The sequence below is a fragment of the Drosophila ananassae genome, chromosome 3R, assembly GCF_017639315.1.
Source record: "Drosophila ananassae strain 14024-0371.13 chromosome 3R, ASM1763931v2, whole genome shotgun sequence".
NCBI classification, from domain to species: Eukaryota; Metazoa; Arthropoda; class Insecta; order Diptera; family Drosophilidae; genus Drosophila; species Drosophila ananassae.
This window is the reverse complement of record NC_057930.1, coordinates 17,716,420-17,735,135: the sequence shown is the minus strand read 5'-3', so window position 1 is coordinate 17,735,135 and position 18,716 is coordinate 17,716,420. Positions and strand designations below refer to the sequence as shown.

General features: G+C 41.4%; 3 protein-coding genes and 1 long non-coding RNA gene across 9 annotated transcripts; 2 read left to right on the top strand and 2 right to left on the bottom strand.

Moving 5' to 3' along the window:
• Positions 1-73: 73 nt before the first annotated feature.
• LOC6497148 (ATP synthase mitochondrial F1 complex assembly factor 2) lies at positions 74-1,199 on the bottom strand. The gene is made up of 4 exons (XM_001962628.3): positions 1,023-1,199; positions 646-953; positions 411-591; positions 74-354 (listed from the first exon to the last, which is right to left on the bottom strand). Exons 1-4 carry the CDS (start codon positions 1,099-1,101, stop codon positions 104-106), a joined length of 819 nt encoding a protein of 272 aa, XP_001962664.2. The 5' UTR covers positions 1,102-1,199; the 3' UTR covers positions 74-103.
• A 78-nt stretch (positions 1,200-1,277) lies between these two features.
• LOC26513902 (keratin-associated protein 16-1) lies at positions 1,278-3,831 on the top strand. Of its 2 annotated transcripts, XM_014906786.2 has the most exons (5): positions 1,278-1,843; positions 1,905-1,963; positions 2,040-2,926; positions 2,981-3,585; positions 3,649-3,831. In XM_014906786.2, exons 1-5 carry the CDS (start codon positions 1,452-1,454, stop codon positions 3,704-3,706), a joined length of 2,001 nt encoding a protein of 666 aa, XP_014762272.1. In that variant the 5' UTR covers positions 1,278-1,451; the 3' UTR covers positions 3,707-3,831. The 2 variants fall into 2 exon arrangements, with proteins under 2 accessions (XP_014762272.1, XP_014762273.1); XM_014906787.2 differs by having other exon boundaries at positions 2,040-3,585.
• Positions 3,832-6,827: 2,996 nt separating this feature from the next.
• LOC6497146 (nuclear hormone receptor FTZ-F1 beta) lies at positions 6,828-18,077 on the bottom strand. 5 transcript variants are annotated; one of them, XM_032455202.2, is made up of 9 exons: positions 17,841-18,077; positions 16,798-17,013; positions 12,514-12,703; positions 8,809-10,610; positions 8,451-8,750; positions 8,237-8,386; positions 8,073-8,175; positions 7,856-8,010; positions 6,828-7,795 (listed from the first exon to the last, which is right to left on the bottom strand). In XM_032455202.2, exons 4-9 carry the CDS (start codon positions 10,447-10,449, stop codon positions 7,712-7,714), a joined length of 2,433 nt encoding a protein of 810 aa, XP_032311093.1. In that variant the 5' UTR covers positions 10,450-10,610; positions 12,514-12,703; positions 16,798-17,013; positions 17,841-18,077; the 3' UTR covers positions 6,828-7,711. The 5 variants fall into 5 exon arrangements, with proteins under 5 accessions (XP_032311093.1, XP_032311092.1, XP_032311094.1 ...); XM_032455201.2 differs by having other exon boundaries at positions 17,932-18,077; XM_032455203.2 differs by having other exon boundaries at positions 17,976-18,071.
• Positions 10,847-11,322, top strand: LOC116656033. Its single transcript, XR_004311046.1, has 2 exons — positions 10,847-11,023; positions 11,101-11,322. It is a non-coding gene; the product is annotated as an uncharacterized LOC116656033 (long non-coding RNA).
• Positions 18,078-18,716: the final 639 nt, after the last annotated feature.

The window sequence follows — 18,716 nt, the reverse complement described above, 5'->3', positions numbered from 1 at the left end:
AAATTTAAATATCGAAGGTAATAATATAAATTTACTTCTATATTCTTAGCCTTATTATTATCAAGAGCCTTAGTTTTTCTTTTACATTTTATTATAAACAAATTTATAGAATCAACTTTTCTTTCACAAAACTATCTGAACAGTTTAGATGAACGTACAAGACGGCGGCCGCCAATCGGGCCTGCAGCTCCTGTTGGCTCAGATCGTGAGCCCACTCCACACGGCCCCAGAATTTAAGCTGATACTCCTCCTCCAAACGGGCCAGGGCCACAGCCTTCTCCACGGGCAGCATTTGCTCGATGACAGCACATGCCAGGATAATGGACTTTAAAGTATCCACAGCAAACACAAATCCTAGAAAATAGTAATAATTAAGATTAAGTGATACTCTATTAAGAAATAGAAGTTACCATGCAGTGTTTCTAAGCTGTAGGACTGGAAGTGCTTGGCTATTTTTATCGTGTCCTCCTCACTGACTTGGGGAGGCGTTATGTTCATGGTCTTCTGAAGGTTGACCTCGAAGCGTTGGTTGAACCAATCAATGACAGGATCCCATTCATTTTGCTGCAACTCCTGAAGAGCTTTCTCGTCCTGAAACAGAAAACTATAAGAAACTAGGAAGACTTTCTAAATGATAACACTCACATCATACTGGAAGAGAACTGTGTCGGTTGGGATGAAGTTCAGCAGGTAGTTAACCATGTCCAGCTTGTTCAGATTATTGGGATTATCAATGGCCGTGAAGCAGAGCGCAGAGAGGTGCATGCGGGACCGCTCAATATGTTCCTTTTGGGCGTCGAATTCGGTGGCCACGGCTATCGCCAGAGGTTCGCTGCGGACGGTGAACGGTGTTCCCTTGGGAGTCTTCAGCTTTCTGTGGTCCAAAACCACCTCGTATCCTCCATCGCTGCTCAGAACAGAGGTCTTTTTGTAGAACCTCTTGGGCGGAGTGGCTGTGTGAAAACAGAAACAACCGGCATGTTATGAAATATCCCAACATGTGATTGGTAACAAGCCATTACCATACTTCCGCGCTTGTGACAAGTTACAACTGCCGTTCCGTAGAGAACGAATCGCATTAAACACGAGTTTCCCATTCATAATTGCCTAATTTAATCTTTATTTACAAGTTATATATTAATATTTACAATTCTGATGTTAGGTAAAAGCTTGGTATGGAACTTCGAGTATCGATAAATGAATACTTTTTTTTATCGATAGTATGTACTAACGCGTAAAAATATTTAAAAAACGTATTTTTAAAAAGGTCTGGAAATGGATTATTTAAAATATATATAATTCATATTTAAAAAGGAACACAGCAGCTCCGACAAACTAATCTGAGAATGTCGGACATTTCAAAAAATGTCATAAAAAACGTAATTGTGTTTCAAAATTTCTTTGTTCGACTGTTTTGTCCAATGTATAGTGCCTCGATGTGAAAAATATAAATGGAGCGTCCCAATGTCTTCGATTCCAGCATGGAGGAAAGCCAGGAGACTCTCCTTACAATAAATAATATCAAAAGTCTTGATGACATTTACAAGACCTATATACCGTCCGTTGCTTCCAATGAGCTTAGGAAGCTAGCATCTTCCATATTGAACAGCAAAAATTCAAAAAACAATAGTGTTAAGCCCGAAGAATCTGATCTTAGCATTGCAGACTCCACCACTACCCTTAAAAATGAACCCATCCCACCCATTCCTCCATGTGAAGTTGTAGACACTTCATTACCAGCGCAGATCCACAGTTCATCCTCAAGGAATATAGAAAAAACCATATCCCTGACGGCTTTCAAGTGTAACACAGTCAACAGATACCAGGGATCCGTGGACATTGGGTAATATAGATCTCCAAAAATCTTAAATTTAACATACTTCTAAGAAAATCCAATTGAATAGCTCGTATTCCCGCATCTCTTCCGGACAGATGGTTAATAGTGGGGGCAGTTATTCTGAAGGTAACTATTTTATTTATTTATTTTTATCTTTAAATAAATAGTCTTTTACTATTTAAAATCCTATTAATTCCTACAGGATCTTCCAACCAATCGGCCTACTTAAGCCCTACTCTTGTTACTTTCACTGAGCCGGAGATTTGCGAAGAATCCTTTTATGATCAAGGATCATCGTGCTATTACGGCTATCCCTGCTATCCGAAGCAAACAATATCGGAGCAGCCTCAGGGGCAGTATGTCCCGCCCTCCGAAATCAACTGCAGCCAGTGCCCGCCATTGACGCCGTCGGTCCAGTTATCAGGTGGTTCCTCAAGTGGACCTTCTCAACGCTACTCGGACAGCTTTACGAGTCAATCAAATCAAAAGTCTGAGTCAACCACCTGTACGTCATGCTGTACGGAATCAGTTCCGTCTTCCAGCTACTGTTCGTCAGGTCAGACGGTGGACCAGGAGGAATCTCAATGCTTCTGCGAGGAGTGCCAAAGGAGGAGACGTTCACTTTCACAGGAACGGCGCAAGGTGGATCCACCTAGTGGCTTACCAACTCCACCTAGTGGCTTCCCAACTCCACCCAGTGGCTTCCCATCTCCACCTGGTGGCTTCCCTGTTCCCCTTGGTTTCGGCTCACCTCCATCAGCTCGCTCTCCACCTCAGCCGGACTGTTGTCCATCTCAGTCGGATTGCAGCTCGTCCTCATCGGATAGCAATCCTTGCCCACCGGACTGCTGTCTTCGGAAACGCCAGCCTACACGACCTCCTAAACGCGCTCCTAAACCGTGCGGAGCATGTCCTCCACCGGATTGCGGCGGTTGTCCTCCACCGGATCGCGGCGGTTGTCCTCCACCGGATTGCTATCCGCCTCCTCCGCCGGATTGCTACCCTTGTTATCCACCGGACTGCTGCCCTCCACCGGATGGCTGCCCTCAACCGAACTGCTGTTCTCCACAGGATTGCTGCCCTCCACAGGATTGCTGCCCTCCACCAGATTGCTGCCCTCCACCACAATGCTGTTCTCCACAGGATTGCTGCCAGGGTCCTTCATCGGGCTGTTGCCCTCCACAGGATTGCTGCCCTCCCCCGGATTGCTGCCCTCCACCAGATTGCTGCCAGGGTCCTCCATCGGGCTGTTGCCCTCCACAGGATTGCTTCTCGTGTCAGCCGCAAGGTTGCTGCTGTTGTCCTCCATGTGGACAGCCGAGTTGTCCTCCATGTGGACAGCCGAGTTGTCCTCAGATGCCCTGCTTCGACAGCTGCTTTGGAAATCCATGTTGTTGTGGTTCCATTATCAACGACAGGATCCAAGCCGAAACAGTATACATGACCGACTACAGGCAGGTCTTCAGCCGCCCAAATCCATTTGGTGGCATGGGAGCTGCAAAAAAATGCGGTTGCGAATATATACCACTAGGTGGAGGATTTGCAGGAATGTGTAATGGCTGCCCCTGTTCCAGATCAGGTGCTTGTTGTGGATCCATGTCGAATGGGTGTTCATCCTGCTGCTCTCCGCCAGCTGGATGTGGTGGAGTGTGTGGTGACCTTTGTGGCGGACAGTCGGGCGGAATTTACGCCATTGGAGATCTATGCTGCCCAGATTTTAATTGCTGTTATCCATTAAGTCAGGTCAAGTGAGTGCAATCCTATCCTGAAAAGGGTTACGAAATCCTAGTCCTAATTGATATTCCTTCTAGTTATCCCTGCCCCTATACCTGTTGCTCTCCACCGACTGACTTCTGCGGTCAGGATTAATGATGGTCCCAAAAAAAATATACTTTGAGAATCCTTAAATTAACTATATAATAATGAATTGTTTCTGAACCCATTTACGAACTCGAAGGCATTATATTTAAATAAAACTTATACCATCCCCGGAACAAAAATATTTTTATATATTAATTCTCTTATTTGTTGTATTAATTTAAAAATAAATTAAAAGCAAGGCCAAAATATCGCCATCGCTGGGGGCCATATTTTCCTCCCATGCATTCTTTATCATTTTTTATGGGCATCCCCCAGAAAACTTTATATAAAATTTAAAAAATATTTCGTACTGAGATTTTGATCCACAATGATGAAGAATCGATGTACAAATCGATTAAGGTATTCCGCTCATGGATCAGATGGAAATTGGCCAAGATATGGGCATCGCTAGGGGTCATATTGTCCTTCCACGCGTTCTTCATCACTTTTGAAGGGTCCCCCAGAAAATTTGATAAAAAATTTAAAAAATATTTCGTACTAAGATTTTGATGCAGAATGATAGAGAATCGATGTACAAATCGATTCAGGTATTCCGCTTATGGATCGGATGAAAATTGGCCAAGATATGGCCATCCCTGGGGGCCATTTTGTCCTTCCATGCGATGTTTATTATTTTTTAAGGGATCCCCCAGAAAATAAGGAAAAAAATTTAAAAAATATTTTTTTCTGAGATTTTGATGCAGAATAATGGAGAATCGATGTACAAATCGTTTGAGGTATTCCGCTCATGGATCGGATGGAAATTGGCCAAGATATGGCCATTGCTAGGGGCCATATTGTCCTTCCATGCGTTCTTCATCACTTTTGAAGGGGATCCCCCAGAAAATAAGGAAAAAAATTTAAAAAATATTTCGTACTGAGATTTTGATGCAGAATGATGGAGAATCGATGTACAAATCGATTAAGGTATTCCGCTCATGAATCGGGTGGAAATTGGCCAAGATATGGTCACCGCTGGGGGCCATATTGTCCTTCCATGCGTTCTTCATCACTTTTGAAGGGATCCCCCAGAAAATTTGATAAAAAATTGAAAAAATATTTTGTTTCTAGATTTTGATGCAGAATAATGGAGAATCGATGTACAAATCGTTTGAGGTATTCCGCTCATGGATCGGATGGAAATTGGCCAAGATATGGCCATTGCTAGGGGCCATATTGTCCTTCCATGCGTTCTTCATCACTTTTGAAGGGGATCCCCCAGAAAATAAGGAAAAAAATTTAAAAAATATTTCGTACTGAGATTTTGATGCAGAATGATGGAGAATCGATGTACAAATCGATTAAGGTATTCCGCTCATGAATCGGGTGGAAATTGGCCAAGATATGGTCACCGCTGGGGGCCATATTGTCCTTCCATGCGTTCTTCATCACTTTTGAAGGGATCCCCCAGAAAATTTGATAAAAAATTGAAAAAATATTTTGTTTCTAGATTTTGATGCAGAATGATGGCGAATCGATGTACAAATCGATTAAGGTATTCCGCTCATGGATCGGATGGAAATTGGCCAAGATATGGCCATCGCTGGGGGCCATATTGCCCTTCCATGCGTTCTTAATCACTTTTGAAGGGGATCCCCCAAAAAATTTGATAAAAAATTTAAAAAATATTTCGTACTGAGATTTTGATGCAGAATGATGGAGAATCGATGTACAAATCGATTAAGGTATTCCGCTCATGAATCGGGTGGAAATTGGCCAAGATATGGTCACCGCTGGGGGCCATATTGTCCTTCCATGCGTTCTTCATCACTTTTGAAGGGATCCCCCAGAAAATTTGATAAAAAATTGAAAAAATATTTTGTTTCTAGATTTTGATGCAGAATGATGGCGAATCGATGTACAAATCGATTAAGGTATTCCGCTCATGGATCGGATGGAAATTGGCCAAGATATGGCCATCGCTGGGGGCCATATTGCCCTTCCATGCGTTCTTTATCACTTTTGAAGGGGATCCCCCAAAAAATTTGATAAAAAATTTAAAAAATATTTCGTACTGAGATTTTGATGCAGAATGATGGAGAATCGATGTACAAATCGTTTGAGGTATTCCGCTCATGGATCGGATGGAAATTGGCCAGGATATGGCCATCGCTGGGGGCCATTTTGTCCTTCCATGCGTTCTTTATCACTTTTGAAGGGGATCCCCCAAAAAATTTGATAAAAAATTTAAAAAATATTTCGTACTGAGATTTTGATGCAGAATGATGGAGAATCGATGTACAAATCGTTTGAGGTATTCCGCTCATGGATCGGGGAACACTTTAAAATCATACGCATTTCTCAAAAGCTTTAAAAGCTGTATCTGTAATTGTGTGGCACACTTTTTAACAATCCTATAAAAAACAAACCATATAAATATTTAAGTGGTTTAGATGTTTGTCTTTTTATTCAACTTTTGTTAACGGCATATTGATATTTTGTAGTTTTCACAAGACTATTTTAATGATACATTTGGTTTCTGTACATCGACGGGACATTGCTGGGCTGGGCAGACGATATTGAAAAAATCTATAAAAACCTAAAAGGGAATATAAAACTTGTACACAAATAATAAATAAAGTAAAGAGGCGTGGGTTTTTTTATAATTATATTTTCTACATTAAGTTTGAATCACAATACTATACGTATGTGGTTCTCATTTTATGCACGATAATTTTTATTGGAATTACATTTTTATATTTCAGTTTTTCTATTTTGAGTTTGTTTTTGTTTTCTGGTGGGGCTAAAAGTTTTATAGTTAACGTACACACACATATAGACACAAATATTCAGGATACAGATCTAACTATTGAAAAAACATATGTATTTTTAAGCGAAAAATTAGTAAAGACGGCATTCAAATGTCCGGTACTCGTCCTTAAATCGACAAGCCTTCTGTTTATTCTTAAACTTGGGATGTCGGTTAGTCCGCTACCGGAATTATATACATTTGCACGAACAATGGATAACGTCGTCAAATACTAATCATACCTTGTAACTGTTATTCTCTTGTAGGTGTTTTTAATCCTGTTGCAGGATTTGCTTCAGCTATTTAAGTAAGAATGACTAATAATAATAATTATAATAATAAAGAAATCAATGCAAACTTAAAAAATAAAATTCAATTATACATTTGATTTATATATATACTATACTATATATAATATATATATATTGTATAAGTAGTCGTGTGTGTATTTTCAATGTAACAAATAGAATCACTGGAGGAGTCTTTAGCCAACTGAAGTTGACAGTTTTTTGTGGTCTTTTCTTGTTTGAAGAGGTTTTGCGACCATATCTGGAGAAACATGTATATTATGTAGACATGGGGGTGAAATTGCACTAAGACTAAATGCTAAAACTTTTAAAAATTGGACTTTATCCGATTTGCATTAATGTATATATATATATGTATATAGATATATGTATCGAAAATTCTAGCAGCTCTTCTTTACACCAAATCGGTTTTGGCATTTCATTAAAAAATAGTTTGAATATTTGCTCTTAAATAGATACATATATAAAAAAGTCGCTATCTTAATTTGATTTGATTTTTGTTATTTTCTTCTTTATGCATTTTCGATTTTACTTCCATCCGTTATACTAAAGTTAATCCCTTAAATAAATTTCTTAGTCTTTTCATTTTCCATGTGTGCTTTAGTTTTCTTTATACATAAGTCAAATATGTATATATAGCAAAAACGTTATATACTTTCTTTTCTTTACTGGAACACCAGCCGACAACAACACCAGCGATTGATCGAAGCCCCCTCCCTCCTCTGCTGACATGGCGTATATCAAAATATATAGTTTTGTGTAAAAAATTTGGCAAATTTTGCGCTTAGTTTCATTTCTTCGTGGGCTCGCGATGCAGCTGGCTGTTGTGGCTTTGGTTTTAGGCACATATTTTCAGAGCTTATAGTTAGAAAACCTAATTCTAAATATATAATAACTAATACTAAGTATGTAAAACTTGTGCCAATGGTAGCTAACTTCCATCAGAATAATCAATTGTCAATGTTCTCCGCGTAATAGCTCCATCAGCAAGTTGAAATCGGCCCCATCGCGTGTTTTGATCGTTAGCATCTCCTTTCCAAGCTAAAGAAATATATAAATAAATTAGTTTTTAATCTCTAAACACATTCCAGTCATAGTCACCTGGCATGTACGCTGCAAATCGGGAATACGGAGCAGGAGTTCGCCAAACTTTGAAGGAGTTTCGGGATAGTGGGCCAGGGTATAGGCCTGTAAGCTCTGCAAGGCCTTCTCCTGGCACTCCCGCACCTTGACAGCCTCCTGCAACTCCGTGGTGTCTGGGGAAACAAGTGTATAAGTTAGATTTTAATCCGAAATTGTTTTCTTTTTTGTTACTTACCTGACTGCAGCAGCACAATCACCTTCATGGCAACGTATTCATAGCGATCGACTCGCAAGCGCCTTAAGTGATCTGTCAGATTAAGCATTCTTTCGATGCAGGTCTAAAAAAATATTCAAAAAATGATTATTATTCTAATTTAAGCAAATTATAATAATACCAACCTGCAAACCATTTGATTTGGCCTGCGAGAGGGTTATCTTTCTGCCTTGTGACATTTTTATTTCTCCAGGAGTGTCGATGGATCGGAAACAGCAGGAGAAGAGCAATAGCTCACACCAGGAATTGATTAGCAAGCAGATCTGGTCATCGATCTACAGGAAAAGAGTAACAATGAGGTTTGAAAACTATCACATAAATGGAAAATCAATATCCTACCGATATATTCTTAAAGAGGGGCAAACTCTTGCACCATTTTACAATCTTATAGAGACGGTGGTCGGCCACGTTGCACAGATGGGCGATCAGATCGGGATTGGCGTTCTCTCCGTTGGATGATAGACCGGCACTGGCCAGCAGTGGATTGGTCACTTGTGGTTGCTGTGGCGGTTGTCCGTGGCTGGCGGAAGTAGCTGCGGACGATGAGGAGCTTCCGGAGGCGAAGGCAGACAGCGGTTGATTGATGCGGGCCAGCTCTGCGTCGGTGTACTGCCATAGATGTTCAACATCCATAATTTCCTGCAAAATAATTATATTTTAGTTTAAATTATAAAGCATTGGAATCCAGAATTCTAACCTTCAGAAGTGGCGGAATGCTTCCTATTCGTTGGATCTGGTGCTTGGCTGTATCAACCGGTTCCTCCACCTTGATGGAGGCCCCCAGATTGGGGCTGGCGGGCAGGGAAACCGAGGTGGACAGTGATGTACCACCAAACCCATTCAGTTGATGAAGTCTCTGTTGCTGATTCGGCTGTTGCTGCTGGTGCATCGTTGCCGATCCGGTCGCCTGGTCCGGACTCACCAGCGGGCTGAGCATCGAGTTGGGTAACGTGTAGGAGCACTGATAGGTGGACCGACCGCCACGCGTCCTGTCCTCCCGAATGGCCTCCAGTTTCATGCCCTTTTGCAGGCACTTTTCGAACCTGCAGGCCGGGCACTTCTTGCGCGTGGAGATGCTCACCTGGCAGGGTCCACCGCGCACGCAGACGTAGTTCTTTCGATTTTGGACAGTGCGCTTGAAGAATCCCTTGCAGGACTCGCACGAGAAGATGCCGTAATGGAAGCCACTGATTTTGTCGCCGCAAATGGGGCACGGCGAGTTGATGAGTTGTTGGCGCGAAATGCCAGCCGGAGAAGCGGGTAGGGATGAGCCGGAGCTCACGTCCAGGCTGCTGCAGACCGAGTCCATGCTCAGGTTCTGCGCCTCGTGGCTTCCGGATGAGGCGGTGGACGAAGCCTCCATTTTGAGCGGTCGGTACAGCACGCTGTGGTGGTGCAGACTCCCGTTGCCGTAAAGGACGCCGCTGGGCGGGGCATGACGCGCCTGAATCGGCGAGTGGGTGGGACTGAACTCCGAGCTGTAGCTGTAGCAGCTGCTGTGGGAGGCGTCGCTATTGTTCCGGCTGAGCGAGGGCGTGTAGGGGGCGTGCCGGGACGTCAGCGGGGACTGGGAGGGCGAGCTGTGCGTGTAGACGGAATGTATGGCGGAGTCCGGACTGGGATTCGCAGGCAGTGGCAGGTGGCCGCCGCTGCTCGACTTGCTGCGGGCCGCCAGGAGCGGTGAGTTGTCCCCAAGCGGTGGCTCGAACTTAAGGTTAATCGGGTCGCTCTGGGTCGGCGCAAGCTTCAGCTTCGGGCCGGAGTGCGGCGTGGAGGTGGACAGCGTGTACGGCTTCCCCTGCTGCTGCTGGTGGTGCAGTTCGCCGTCGATGTTCTCCAGCTCGGTCTTAATGGGCTGCATGGTCGTGGCAGCATGAGACGCCAGGATCTCCCTTTTGATCGTCGGCTCGGTCTCCATGGGCTCCTCCCCGCCGTCGGCCTCCGGCTCGCTCAGCTCCCCTTCCCAGGACATGGGCCGCGGACCGTTCTTGTCCGAAGCCCGTCGTCGCACCTTCAAGTTCTCAATGTTCGTCAGTTCCGCCTCGGAGTCGGACTCGTCCTCCTGGCTCTGTTGTCCGGTCAGCGGTATAAGTATGCTGCCCGAGTGGAGTTCGTAGTTGGCTATTACCGGCACCAGGTTGCCGTTGGGCGTGGGTGGCTCGTCCAGCTCGCACTTAATGTTCGTCACGGAGACGTTGTGCCGGGAGGGGGTGGTGGCTCCTCCAGCCGCTCCAGCTGGTATCGTGGTTGCATTGCTGTTGCTCGGTAGCTGAAAGCTTCCTGTAGTGCCCAGGGGGGCACTTTGCTGCTCTGCCTTGATGCTGGACATGTTCGGCATAGTGACAGTCGGCGGTGGAGCGGGAATAGTATGGCCTCTCCTAGCACTTTGGTGCCCTCCTTGCTTGTGGCGCTCTATCGACGAAGACACTGTCACTCAGTCGTCGACTTTGTAAAAATTGGATAGGTGGCGCTGATGGGGTTCCATATTGGGTTATGTAACTGCAAGAGGTTTAAGATTATTTATTAATAATTAGAATTCTAATTTAATATAATTTTGAAAAAAAGAGAAGAGAATTGTTTAGAAGACTAGCCTGGCATGGAAACACTAACCAAGACCTATTGTACGATGGAGCGACAAGAAGCGACAACAATAGGGTCAATGCCACCCTATTTCACCCACCCTGGCGACCTTGGTCGGAGCATCCACCGCCACTTATGCTAATTGAGTTTACTCGCGAGCGGGCTTTCTGTTCATTCACTTCTTATCATTGTTCTTTCTTTCGTCCATCGCTCTTTATACCCGATTACAATGGCTTGGGGGAAGAAGCAGTAGCCAAACACAAAAAATGGGGGGTGTCATTGACCAGGAGGGCGATCTGGAGAGTGGAAGAGCTAGCGAACCACGCCACTTGGTAATAAAAAAAAAAATAATAATTATAACTCCAACTAAATTCCACCTCTTTTTTTTTTCAAATTCCTTGACCCCAAGGCGGAAAATACACTGTTCTGCCAAAATAAAGAAGAAGAATAAATCCCACATCTTGTACGAAATTACCCCAACTGGGGAGAGACGGATTCAGAGAGAGAGAGTGTGAGCGAGAAAGAAGAACGACGCGCAGAGCAGCCAAAGGACGACCTTCAAATAATGTTGAATTTTGTACGCAAACGACCTTGCATACAACAACAGCAACGGAACGACGAAGCAGACCACGAAGAAGACGGAGCAACGAAGACAACTCAATACACACAACGCACACACATATGAACACCATGTCACACGAACATACACTATAAGGCGTTAAGGGGTGGTGGCGGGGGGGTGGTGTTGGAGCAAAAAGGGGAGCTGTCAAAGATTTTGAGAGAGAGAGGTGAAAAAGATAGAGAAAGAGAAAAGAATGAGTCACTTTTTTTTGTCGTCTTTTACTTTGGTTTGGTATACAAAAAGAACAGAAATCCCCATATTGGGGGCATTGTATGCATGTGTGGGGGAATGTGCAGAGCAGAGCAGAGCATAGAGAGAGAGAGAGGAAAAAGAAGAAGGCGAATATTGTATGAAAAGTTACTAGCCCGTAGGTCGCTCTCTCTCGCGGGGAGGGAGGGCCCCCCAACAGTAGAGTGAGTGGTCAGCATTCTTATTTTGCTCATTTTCGTGTTCTGTTCTGTCTTTCAAATACACACACACATACCTGCATACAGTGGGGGTCTAAAGTAATGGTTCAGAAACATAATTAGTGAATTATGTTAAAAAATATTTAAAAATAAAACATTTTAGAAACTCTTTCTTTAAAAAACCTCCATTAAAATATCTATAATTCAACTATTTATTGAAAAAAAGACATGTTGGGGCGGAAATCCCTTCGAAAAATATTGATGAAATGGACATGATTCCCTTTTTTGAACTTCGAGGGTTGCACATTTTGTTTCCCTTTTGCCTTTGACCTCGGACTACGGGGGTGGATGACTCCGGGCCTCTTTCTCCGAATTCGAGTTTTTGAAGCATGAAGGGGAGTGTATGGTAGTATGGTAATGCCCTCGTGAAGGGTTAGCCGAATGCTTAATTCCAATAATGCCGATAAAGGTGTATCTATCTATATCCCGGTAACCCCAATTGCATCTGGCTTAGGGGGTTCTGTTGGTTCTGATGGATTTATGATCCCTAAACCCTAAAAAATAGGGGTTCATCTATTAAAAAGGAGAAAGAAAAGCTCATAAAAGCCTTGTAGTTTTTTTTTTTAAAGAGTTTCAGAATTTTAGGGCAGAGTTTTCTATGACCCGGGTTCGATTCCTATCACAGACTAATCGAAATAAATATTTTGTTCCTTTTTTTCTTATTTTTTTTATAGAATATAATTTATAGACCTTAATAACAGATAACTTAAAGTATATAGTTTCTCTTACTTACTCTTAAATACAAGCCTTTAGTATTTATTCTTTTTTTTTTCTTGTAAAAAATAAAAACTTGATTTTCAACAGGTGCGTTTGCGTTTAGTCGCTAGTTGCTATTTTGCATCTATATTGCCACAGTTTCCTTCTAAAAACTTAGACATAGGAACAGCCAAACTTCAGCAAACCGGTACCAGTCCAAGTTTCCACTGCAATGAGAAAAAAATCAGTTTTTTAGTTGATAATTGAAAAAAAAAGTAAAGGAACTACAACTCTTTCATAATATAGTCAAAATAGTATTTTTTAACACATTTTTTTTTATAGAAAAAATAATCTAGTGTTCTATTAGTTATGCATTTTTTTATTAAAGAAATCATTAATTTTTTCTTGCAGTTTTGTGCCGTTCTGTTGGAACTTGTTTCTCCATCGCTACTGCTTTTGGAGCTGGCTCTGAGACTAGGCCCGGTTGCGTGTGTTTAATTAAAATCAAAAGCCAGGTCAGCGACGCGTAATGTACATGCATAGGTAGGAGGTAGGAGGTAGGTAGGTGGGTAGGTGGGTAGGCTGCTTGCCAAATGACGTGGAGCAGTGGAAGTCTAAGCCAAGAACTGCCAGCCAGCAGTCAGCAGCCAGAGAACAGAAACACCAGCAAGTTGTTGTGGGACAAGGTTGTTGCGATCGGTTTTTTATATTTTTTTAGCTATATAGTATGCATATGCAGCTGAGCTTTGTTGGCAATCGGTTTTGGGTTTAAGTTTTGGTTTTTTGGGCTTTGGTTTTTTTTATAAGTTTAGGAGGGGAATTTAATATAATTTAGATACCTTATTATTCAATATATTATTTAGTGGCAGAGTTTTTTTTTTTAATTTTATTTTGTTTATACTGTTATTATTTTATTTATTTTTACAATTTTAAAAATATATTATTTTATTTGTAATTTGCAACATTTTTATTAATTTATTTTATATTCTCCTTAGTATATATAGAAAAGTAACTCCCTAACCTATTAGATACATATGTATCTCTAGCTCCCCTAGCCCATCCTGTCATAACTAATGCAGTACTCCTATCCTCTTCCCTCCTCCTATCTCTCTTCCACTTCCAGATTGTCAACTGCGCTGCCCTCGTACCTGCACTGCACTCGTATTTGTATCTGTCAGTTAGAGTTCCAGAGTTCTTGTAGATGCCCCTTTCTTTCAGAACTCTGCCAGCCAGCACTATTACATTTTTCGGGCAAGGTCATCAGCGGGACAGAGTCAATGGCCGCCAATGACCTTATCTCCCGCTCTCTCTTTTGGGTCTTCAGCTGGCATGGCAATTCCAGCCACCACTGTTGCTGGTTGCTGGTTTCTGCCTCATTTACAACTTGTTCTTGCCGGAGTCAGAACGGAGGAGAACGGCTGGTAGTGTGGGGAGGAGGGGCCATTTCAATGGAAGGTAGCAAGGGCAGTCAGCATGACGTGTTATTATTATATTTTTTTTTTGTTTTTGGTTTTTTTGTTCTTCGTGCGGATCTCTCTTTCATGGTTTCCTCTTTGTCGCCGCCTTTGCTTAGTTTGGGTTCGAGTTCTTCTTCTTCTTTTTTTTTATTTCTTGGCAACAAGTCGTTGTTCTGCTTCTCCCCATACCCTTCCAATAGAGCATATCCATTTGAACCAAAAGCTTGAATGGACAGGCACTACTCCTTCGTGCCCTCCCCAAGAAGGGTATTTTGTGGCCAACTAGCTGGCTTTCCTTTCTCGTCTCATATCCCCAACTGATTGGACGTGTTTGAACGTGTTTGGCCCCTCTATTGTCCGCTCGCTCCACCACAACGAGTTCAAGTAGTTTCTGTCTCTGTCCCCTTTTCTCTGGCTTTCTTGCTCTCGCCTTTGGCTTCCTTGTGTGTGTCTGGGCCCCCATCTTGTTCTCCCCGCCAATGTGTTCATTGATCTCTCACTCTCTTGTTCTTCGATTTGATTTTCTGTTTCGCCAGGTAAGCTCGTACGTAGAGCTTAGTACCGTTGTCACTCCTACAGAGTTAGGGAGGAGAGGAGCACTTCCCGATAGTTATGGCACTGGAACCACACCTTTAAGTTGGTTTTAAAAGGAGTTTGGGTTGATTTTTCTAAAAAAAAAAGTTACTAATTTAAAGACAATTACCTGTTAGAAGCTCTCATTAATACTTTCATGTCATTTTTAGCGAATATTTTGTTAGTAACTACTACTTTCCAGCCTCATTTAATAAAAAAAAAAGAAATTTTAGTTTCTAGCTATATGATACCCAGTACTCTTCTCTTTTACTCCTCTATTCTTAAAATCTAACATTGTTGCATACTTTTGGGTGCTCCGGAGCAAGCCACTGAAGTAAAACTATAGAGAAACAGAATAAAAAGCCTAAAACTCTTTTAAATATTACCTGATTCCCTCTCCCTGTTACCAACATTCCCACAAATCCAACATACCCTTCTATTCTACGGAGTACCGGGTATAATAAAGCAAATTGGAGCCCCAACCTCTCAAAACCGAAAAATCTGCGTCAATTTTTTTGTGATTAGTCATCAGGAGAAACACGAGAAAAAAAGGTGCTAACAACTGGAATTGTGAGAATAAGAACATCTTTAAAGTCTACTATTTTAAATGAGTATGAGTAATTAATAAATAGATCCAAGTTTTAGATTCTAAACTCTAGAAACTCTATAGAATCGATATGATAATAGTTCTTTTTTATGAGATTTTTTAGTTCTAATGAGATAGTTCCATTGATTTCTGTTCAAGGCCCTCGAGAGTTTCTATTTTATTACCTCCAAGTTATTGCTTATTCAAGAATAAATTAAGTTCATAAATGTAGACTAGACCCTTAATGGTGGTTTTAGGGCGCGGGTTTATGGTTTTACGAGCTGGTTTCTTGTCAAGTTGCTGGTCTTAGTTTCTAAGGAGCTTCGTAGAGTCTCCTCCAAGTCTCAGATATAAAAATAACATAAATATTTAATAACTAAGAGCCTCTAAGCCTAGTATTTCTGGAAACCAAAGTTCAATCATCGTCCAAAAAGGGTTTCAATTGTTACACAACAATGAGCAACAGTCGGTGGTTGCAGCAATTGCAACCAGGCGGCAACTACATTTACTTTTTTCTTCTTGTTTTTGTTGTTGTTTGGTTGCATTTAGCAGTCTCTGGTTGTGCCCCCACGTCACCTACTACCAAAAAAAAAAAATTGGCCAAAGCTATCATGTTTGTAGAGACACGTATAGACAGCAACTGAAAATGCAACTGCAACTGCAACAGCAGTTATGGCAACAAAATGGCACAACTTGGCCAAAAACTGGTCGAAAAACTAGCAACAAACTTTGTATCTTGTTGAGAATAATATTTGTTTTCAAAAGAAATATTTGAAACAATAGATGTCAGAGTATCTAAGACTATAATAATACTATAACTTAAGACTCTAGAGCGGAGGAGGAGGTCAATGCTGCAATTGTTAACTGCTAATTAGCAGTCAGAGTCAAAGCCAGTCGATGCTGGATAGCATGTAAGTATGTAACTATTTATGTACTGCAGTAGTAGCCTCCAACAGAGGAGGAGGAGGAGGTGCAGAGGTGGCTTGCTCCAAGCTATAGCCAAAGAACCGGTTAGGAGCTCCAAGTTGAGTTTTGAGTTGCGGTTGCTGTTGCTGTTGCTGTTGCTGCTTTTATGACAGTCTTTGATCAACTTCATACACATACCAAGCAGGCATCTAAGAGATCTATATTCTAGACTTCTAGACAAAAGAATCTGAATCATTATCTTGGCAATATCTTGGTCTTCCGCCCTCTGTAATGCCAAGACCAGCGACCTGGTTATTATGGCCCTTTATTATCCTGGCTTTGAGCCATCTGAGTTATGGCTCTCAAAAGGGTTCAAAAGAACATAAATAATCAGACACGGTGGTGGAGGAGGCAATCAACTGCGGTGGCTCTGAAGTGCAAAAACTCAGTTTTTGTTAACAAAAATAAAGTAAATGGAAGAAGAAAGCCAAAAGCAAAAAGCCAAAACATTTAAACATAAAAACCGCAAGCCAACGCAGTCAAAATTTTAATGAGAGCAGAGCTTCAAGGAAATGTCTCAGAAGACCGAGTCTTCAGAAGAAGGGTCTTGCGCTCTTGCCGATATTTTGTGGGTCAACAGGGCCTGAAGAAAAAGCCAAAAATAATAATAAAAAAAAAGAGTCTCTATAAACTCTGAGTCACAGTTCAAGCCACTACCAGAAACTGTTTTTTTTTTTAGTATTTTTACTGCAGTATCGTAAAATTTAAAAAAAATTAAATTTTTTAAAAAATATCTTACCATTTTAAAATTAAATTCCGATTGTCTTTTGATTCAGTTCTGATGATTTTTTGTATTCTTCTCCTTTTTTTCTAATTAAATTAATGGTGTGACCGTAAACTGATGGAGAATCGTATTAGCTGGCCACTCTTGACTCGAGAACATGAACATTCATGCACCTTGGGGCATAACAGATTATTGCACGAAAAATATCGGCCGACAGTTGGATTTTTGCACCTGTGAATTATTTACGGTAAATTTCTCGTCCAGGCAGGCGAACTTGTATGGGTTAACGTTAACGCTATATAGCGAGTGCCGAGCGGGCTGCAAATTGCCAATAAAATAAACAAAAAATCGCACTGGCGAGAAACGACACGACGAAACTTGTTGGAGCCGGGAGACAGCAAAACGCGGAAGCTGTTGCAAGCATCAAAAAAAAAAAAAAAACATAAAAACCAGAAAAACTTTTCTGCAGAGAACCCGACGCAGCACACACACACACACGAGTCCGCCTTGGTCGGAAAATACCTTCTTTTTTTTTTCTTTCTCCTTCGTTTTTTTGTTCTTTTTGCACTTGCCTGGTGCTTTCTTCGTGGACCCGGTTGGATTTTATTTTACACTAGCGTTTCGTTATTCCTCACCTTTTGCAAAGTTTATTGACATTTCCAGCCTTCTCTTTGTTGGCTGCTTTCTTCAAGCGTGCGCAATATCCCTCTCTCGCTCTCAACACTTGCTTTTTTGTTTACAATGGCTGCGGTGATTGGAACATTTACTCACACTCGCCCCTCACCACTCACACTCTCTCACTCTCACGCACACACACACATACACTCGCACAAAGAATAACCTTCAATTTTATCTTGTTGCGCGCTCTTGTCATGCCATTTTCGTCTGCATTCCGTGAATTAACATCCAATTCGTTTGATTTTTTATTGCAATTTTAAAACAATTTTGGCCCTTTTGCATTCGTTCTCCACTCCATTTTCTTGTACTAGCATGACACACACACTCACACACACACCACACTTTCGAAGCAAGCGAGATGGCAAGACACGAAAAATTACTTTATTTGCTCACGTTCGGCTCCGATCCCTTTTTTTTAAATTTTTATTTACAAAGATATTTAGCCGACAAAACTAGTCAAAAATTAAGCACCTTGCCCCGTGGGTTTATTTTGAAATTTATCTTCTGTTACACACATCCGCTTTTGAGATTTTTTGACGGTTAGCAGCAAGCCGTCCGCTTGCTCGCGGTAATTCCAATTAGAACATAAACAATGAAGAAAATAGACATAAGCAACGAAGAAAAAGTGTGCCCAGAGGCCGATAAACAATTCGTCCGAACCGGTAAGGCACGATAACAATCGGCACGAACCGGGTAAAAAAAACGTTAAATAAAATCCTTATTAACTCTTTTATATATGTCTATTTGCCTAAACAAAGCACACTGTCTAGCTTTTAAAAGAATATCAAATGCGTCCACGTTTTGTTTGGCTTTTTTAAATATTTTTTTATTTAAGTCGAAAAATTTAGTCGACTAGAAAATTCAAATAATAATCCAGTTTTTTGACGAAAATCCTCATTCAATAAGCGTATTTCGTTTTGTATATCGATAGGTGGCTACCCTGCATACCCTGCATCGGGAAAAGTGTCATCTCTCAAAAAGCGCCATCTTTTGGTAATGAACAATATCTTCAAATTTTAAAATTTAAATTCTTACCTATGCAATTTTAATTATAGCATTGCTCTAGAACACAAAAAGTTTCCGATCCTATCTTAGTAGGATAGGAAATAAAAAAATATATCATTCTTCATGACAACACTTAATTTAAAAATTCATTTTTTTTATATTTTTAGACAGTAAAATAATTAAAAAGCCATTATTTAAAGGTGAATTCTAATAAATTTTAACCTTTACAAAGATCTTTCTTGTAGATAAAA

Coding starts and splice junctions, on each gene's coding strand:
- LOC6497148 (XM_001962628.3), bottom strand. CDS start 1,101: ATGAATGGGAAACTCGTGTTTAATGCGATTCGTTCTCTACGGAACGGC. Junction 592..645: donor CAGTTCTCTTCCAGTATGAT/GTGAGTGTTATC, acceptor TTTCTGTTTCAG/GACGAGAAAGCTCTTCAGGA. Junction 355..410: donor CAGCTTAGAAACACTGCATG/GTAACTTCTATT, acceptor ACTATTTTCTAG/GATTTGTGTTTGCTGTGGAT.
- LOC6497146 (XM_032455202.2), bottom strand. CDS start 10,449: ATGCCGAACATGTCCAGCATCAAGGCAGAGCAGCAAAGTGCCCCCCTG. Junction 8,176..8,236: donor CCAAATCAAATGGTTTGCAG/GTTGGTATTATT, acceptor ATATTTTTTTAG/ACCTGCATCGAAAGAATGCT. Junction 7,796..7,855: donor ATTTGCAGCGTACATGCCAG/GTGACTATGACT, acceptor ATATTTCTTTAG/CTTGGAAAGGAGATGCTAAC.
- LOC26513902 (XM_014906787.2), top strand. CDS start 1,452: ATGGAGCGTCCCAATGTCTTCGATTCCAGCATGGAGGAAAGCCAGGAG. Junction 1,844..1,904: donor CAGGGATCCGTGGACATTGG/GTAATATAGATC, acceptor CCAATTGAATAG/CTCGTATTCCCGCATCTCTT. Junction 3,586..3,648: donor TATCCATTAAGTCAGGTCAA/GTGAGTGCAATC, acceptor TATTCCTTCTAG/TTATCCCTGCCCCTATACCT.